This window comes from Bombus impatiens, unplaced genomic scaffold, assembly GCF_000188095.3.
Source record: "Bombus impatiens unplaced genomic scaffold, BIMP_2.2 scf_0418, whole genome shotgun sequence".
Taxonomy (NCBI): domain Eukaryota; kingdom Metazoa; phylum Arthropoda; class Insecta; order Hymenoptera; family Apidae; genus Bombus; species Bombus impatiens.
In genome coordinates this window covers 3,734,780-3,740,022 of record NT_176837.1, presented here as the reverse complement: position 1 = coordinate 3,740,022, position 5,243 = coordinate 3,734,780, and the positions used below count along the sequence as shown (strand labels likewise).

General features: G+C 27.6%; 2 protein-coding genes across 2 annotated transcripts; one reads left to right on the top strand and one right to left on the bottom strand.

Annotated features, from left to right (window-relative positions):
* Positions 1-28: 28 nt before the first annotated feature.
* LOC100743505 (signal peptidase complex subunit 3) lies at positions 29-1,601 on the bottom strand. The gene is made up of 5 exons (XM_003490291.4): positions 1,280-1,601; positions 833-906; positions 541-629; positions 348-451; positions 29-256 (listed from the first exon to the last, which is right to left on the bottom strand). Exons 1-5 carry the CDS (start codon positions 1,420-1,422, stop codon positions 127-129), a joined length of 540 nt encoding a protein of 179 aa, XP_003490339.1. The 5' UTR covers positions 1,423-1,601; the 3' UTR covers positions 29-126.
* A 24-nt stretch (positions 1,602-1,625) lies between these two features.
* LOC100743384 (dual specificity protein kinase splA) lies at positions 1,626-4,327 on the top strand. The gene is made up of 5 exons (XM_003490290.4): positions 1,626-1,644; positions 2,091-2,214; positions 2,661-2,980; positions 3,053-3,480; positions 3,549-4,327. Exons 3-5 carry the CDS (start codon positions 2,672-2,674, stop codon positions 4,279-4,281), a joined length of 1,470 nt encoding a protein of 489 aa, XP_003490338.1. The 5' UTR covers positions 1,626-1,644; positions 2,091-2,214; positions 2,661-2,671; the 3' UTR covers positions 4,282-4,327.
* The last annotated feature ends 916 nt before the right edge of the window (positions 4,328-5,243 follow it).

Here is a 5,243-nt window from a genome sequence, read left to right as displayed (position 1 = left end):
TAGTTCCTGACTATTAAATAATAATACATGAAAATATTAAATTTATTATACATCGGCTTTATGTAAAATAATTAGAAATTTTACAAAGCAATGAATATGGATGTATTGCATATACAGAAATGTATGTTACACACGCAATGAGGTATATTCAGATGGAAATGCAAAAGTATGAGAGCCAAAGGCATTAACACTTGGCAAAAGTCCAGCATTTGGAATAATATTCCATGATAATGTCAATGTTACATTCTTATTTCCCCTAGAAAAAGAAGCAAACATTAGGTTATTTTATAAAAATGTATAATTTCTTCGATTAAAAAGTTCTACTTATAATTATTAGAAAAAATTACCTTAAACCATTACCATCATCCCAGAAGTAATATTTTGTATTCATATTTTTAAAATCAAGTACTGCATTATCCCCGCGCAGTACTATTTTATCCCATAACACTACCTAGGATACAAAAACATTTTAATATAATATACAAAATGAATATGATTATAAACTAAAAATATTCCTATATTACAATACTTATGTTATACCTGATTAAAACCATTATTTTCTGTTTGATACTCTGCTGTGAGATATAAAAATAATTGTTTAACATTCCAATTAAATAATGGAGTCAGATGTATATATACTAATATATGTAAAGAAATGATATATTTTGTGATCTTATATTATTATAAAAAGATAAAAATTAATATAAATATAAACAAAAATAAATAGAAAGGCTTGATAAATATTCCTATTGATATAAAGAAGCTTAAAATATAAGAAATCAAAATATTCAATAGTATAATAGATAAATATTTATATAATAAAAAAGGATATCAGTTTGTAAATCAAATGTTAAGTATCCCAAGTCATTTTTTTCTCTTGAAGCACTGTAATCTGCTACATTCTTCCTACAAAATAAAACGTGAATAATTATTAATATATTTATTTTCATAAACAAGTAAAGAGTATTTTAAACATTTATAAATAAATATTAATAATTTTAACCAACATGTTTATATTATATAGTTCTTCATAAGGTCTTCCATAAATTCAAATGATATTCAAATAATATTTTCATAATATATCAGGTAACATTTTGCAAAAAAATTTATATCACGTCGAAATAAGTTTTATATTATATTACAGTAGATACATAATCCAGTAATGAAAAAGTCAGATATAATAACACATAATTTGAGATGAAATATCGTGAATAAATAAGTTTATTCTTTTCCTGAATTTACTCTTATAATATCTGTAAAATAAATTCACTATACTTACACAACTACTTTTACAGTATTTAAAGTTGCATTTGCTCTGTAATCAATAAATACAGTAGAGAGAAAACAACAAAATGTTAGACACGCCGAAACAGTCAAAGTATATGCCACAATAGCATTACTGCGCGTAAAAACGGTATGCATTATTACGTTTTAATATCGATGATTAGGGTATATAAAATTCGTATTTAATAAATCAGTTAATCGAATCATGCATCAAAATATTTTAACCAAAATCATCGTCACCTCGATTTCGATTTTCAACGTCAGCACTTCGACACAATGGAACACCGGGTTGGTGTTCGAAAATATATCGAATAATGTACCGTGTTCACAAATAAAGTAAATTTTACTTTAACAGTCAATGTAAGTTTACTCAAATTACGTAAATTTACTTATTTACTGTTTCCATTTTACAGAAATGCTTACAATACATTCTATTATTACATTATTACATTCTATTATTACATTCTATTGTTTAAATTATATCTTTATTAAAATCCATATTAGCTTCATAAATAAATGAGACTTCATAGATAAATAAGAGCATTAACATGTAGAAAATAAATTTCATATAGTGTGTTTATAAGAGCAAATTGTAAAGAATATCAATTCTTTTAAAAATGATTGATATAATTATCACATTTCTAATAATGTGAATATATGTATTCATGTATAATAATTAGTATTCATGCATATACATTGAATTGGATTACTGGAATATAAAGAATCTAATTGATGATCTAAGTCGTTCCTTGTCTGGTGTGAATATATGCACAAATACACATAATAGTTTACTTTTTTATCTGCAGCAACTTCAAGGAAGTGGAGATTACTATGCAACATGTTTATGTGGAATGTGTAATGTATTGTATGAAAGAAAATAAATAATTTGTCTTAAGAAAGGAGTTGAATGCGTTGGATATGTCGCATTTGGTAAGTAATTAAATATTACTAAAATATTTTTATGATTATTTCTAACTTCAAAACATTTTCTTCTCATGTAATTAACGAGATAGATGTTAAGATTCGCATCATAACATTTTTTAAATTGTTTATTTTTTAACATGATTTTCGCTATAATGTTATACTAACAAACATATATGTTTTTAAATTAAATTATCTGCAAGAAAATTCTTAAAAATTGGTGACGATAATTAATTGTTTACTTATTAGATTATATATTAACAATATAATCATTAACATTGAATAAGAGTTCTTCTTTTTATATCCTATCTAATGTTTACATTAAATCTTGAAACATATTATATTTTGAGACATTAATTTTTAAATTTAATATCAACCTCATAAACACTAAAATATATACATGTTACATTGCAATGACATTTGCATTAAAATTAATTTGACTTATTTTATTTCAGAATAAAAAAGAATGGGTTGTGTCAATAGTCGAACAGATATTAATGATTTACATCCAAATGTTTTTCAAGTGACGAATGTAGATGATTTAGGTAATTTAATTACACCTGGACGTTTAGAAGTTACAGAAACTGATATAATACTTTACCAACGTGGTAAACAACCTATTAAATGGCCATTACGATGTTTAAGGCGATATGGCCATGATGCTGAAATTTTTAGCTTTGAATCAGGAAGAAGGTGCTCTACAGGACCAGGCATTTATGCTTTTAAATGTCGTAGAGCTGCACATTTATTTAATCTTGTGCAAACAAATATTCAGGTTTGTTTAGTTTTTATAATATTAAATGTAAAAATATGCATATGAGTATTTTTCAAATAAAGTTTATTATAGGTTTGTAATAATAGTGGAGATGATACAATATCCAGAGAACTTCCAGTTGCTTCTCATTCTGTTCCTACAGTAACAAGAGTGACAATACCAGTTGAGCCTAACTATTTGGATCTCATATTAAATAGAACTAATAATCACATGGGTCCTAGATTTGCACATAATCAACAAAACGGAGTTGGAAGATTAGATAGTGTGGGAAGTAGCACTGGTCTCATGTCATCCCAAGGAAACATAAGTTCTCCTACATCACCTCCTGTGTTACCACCGCTACCACTACCACCACCACCATCACCACCACCACCACCACCACCACCACCATTTCCTCAACCACATCCGTCCTCACTTTATGTGAATGAAGAAATATTGTCTTCTCTATCATTAGAAATGGAACATAATAACAACAAAAGCCTTAGAAGTGCAATACAGAGGTAACTAAAAATATAATTATATTGTTTGTATTGTTTAATAATATCTATAATCTTGTATGTTTTTATAGATCTCGTACAGTCAGTAATTCTATATCTGATAATGGTTCAGCATCATTAGAACTGACATCTATATACAAAAGTTCAGAAGTCACTTCTCAAATTAAATCACCACTCTCAGTAGCAACTTATATGAATGTAGACATTAATACTGATATTGGTCCACTTTCTCCAAGTCATAGTATTTCTGAAGCAATGCAGTTTAAAGAAGATAAAAACGAAAACAGTGAATCTGGACATGCCTACATAAATATAAGTCCTGGTCAAGAATATCCAGAATTTCTTGGTGCCAAATCACGACCATCACCATTGTTGTCTATTCAATCTGATGTAGAAGAAACAACAAGACATTGTTATGCTAATTTAGAACCAAGTGAAATTGAAAATTTAAGAAAAAGATTTTCTGGAGTATCTGGTCCAGAGAAATCACCTCTACCTCCATCAACACCACCAAGTGGTTCAGGTAAAGAAGTAAATTATGCTGTATTAGATCTGGATACAAAGGATGTACCAATGAATTCACCATTAGATGGTCCTTCAAATTCTACTACATCTCCTCCAGAATCTCCAAATAAGATACAAAAGGGGTATACTACAATAGATTTTAATAAAACAGCTGCTCTTTCTCATTCAGTCAACCCAAATCTTGTAAATGATAATGAAGGTTCGAGGAAAACACGTCACAATTCTACAATTAGTGATTTAGCAGCCTCTGGTAGACGTAGTTCATCTATAAGTGAATAATACATTTTTTGTTTCCTGACTGTGCCTACATAATAAATATTTGTAGCATTTTATAAAAAATATGAAATAATACGCTTTTCTTTTTTATTGAATTCTAATATTGAATACTATAAAACCAAAGAAGGAATATTAAATTAGTTTGTATAGTTTTTGTACACTTATTTTGTACAATATTAAACAAATGAAATTTTTTAGTGCGTAAAAATACAACACATTTAATTAAAAAATCGTATCTCACGATTTTTTCTACAATTTATTATTCATTTGGTAGCATTTAGTTATGTATAACGTACACAAAGGACATCACAGTATTTTTAAAGAATAAGTCATTTTCCAAGTGCTATTAGTATGCACAAAGGAAAAAATCTCTTTTATATGTATGATATACAAATGTGTTTATAAAACATTGTATGTAAAATGATTTTTCAAATTGACTATTGTAGGGGGATTGGAAGCAGGAGTGCTCTAATTTTCCTGTATCATAGGAATTGATGAGGCTCAAATAGAGTAACTGAAATGAGAGTTTATGACGTGATAATATAACAGAATGATGATAAAAGAATATATCATTTTAAATGGCTACTTTTAAAGTAGTCAATTAAAATTTAACTATGGCCATAATTTGGAGTGATTTTGATATAAATGATAGATATTTACAGTAAAACATTGCATATATGTGTGTATATATATACATATTATACAGCACAGGTATTATACAGGGTGGTTGGTAACTGGTGGTACAAGCGGAAAGGGGGTGATTCTACGCGAAAAAAGAAGTCGAAAATATAGAATAAAAAATTTTTTTTTTAATTTTTCCATCGAGACAACGATCTACAGTGAGATTCGTTATAAGGAGACGTGATAAAGTGCACGCGTACCGAGCGAAAATTCAAAGTCGATTTTCTCGAAAACAAAGCCTCAAAGGAAAAATTTTTATTCTATATTTTCGACTTCTTTTTTCG

Coding starts and splice junctions, on each gene's coding strand:
- LOC100743384 (XM_003490290.4), top strand. CDS start 2,672: ATGGGTTGTGTCAATAGTCGAACAGATATTAATGATTTACATCCAAAT. Junction 2,981..3,052: donor TTGTGCAAACAAATATTCAG/GTTTGTTTAGTT, acceptor AGTTTATTATAG/GTTTGTAATAATAGTGGAGA. Junction 3,481..3,548: donor CTTAGAAGTGCAATACAGAG/GTAACTAAAAAT, acceptor ATGTTTTTATAG/ATCTCGTACAGTCAGTAATT.
- LOC100743505 (XM_003490291.4), bottom strand. CDS start 1,422: ATGCATACCGTTTTTACGCGCAGTAATGCTATTGTGGCATATACTTTG. Junction 907..1,279: donor AATACTGTAAAAGTAGTTGT/GTAAGTATAGTG, acceptor TTTATTTTGTAG/GAAGAATGTAGCAGATTACA. Junction 257..347: donor GATGATGGTAATGGTTTAAG/GTAATTTTTTCT, acceptor TTCTTTTTCTAG/GGGAAATAAGAATGTAACAT.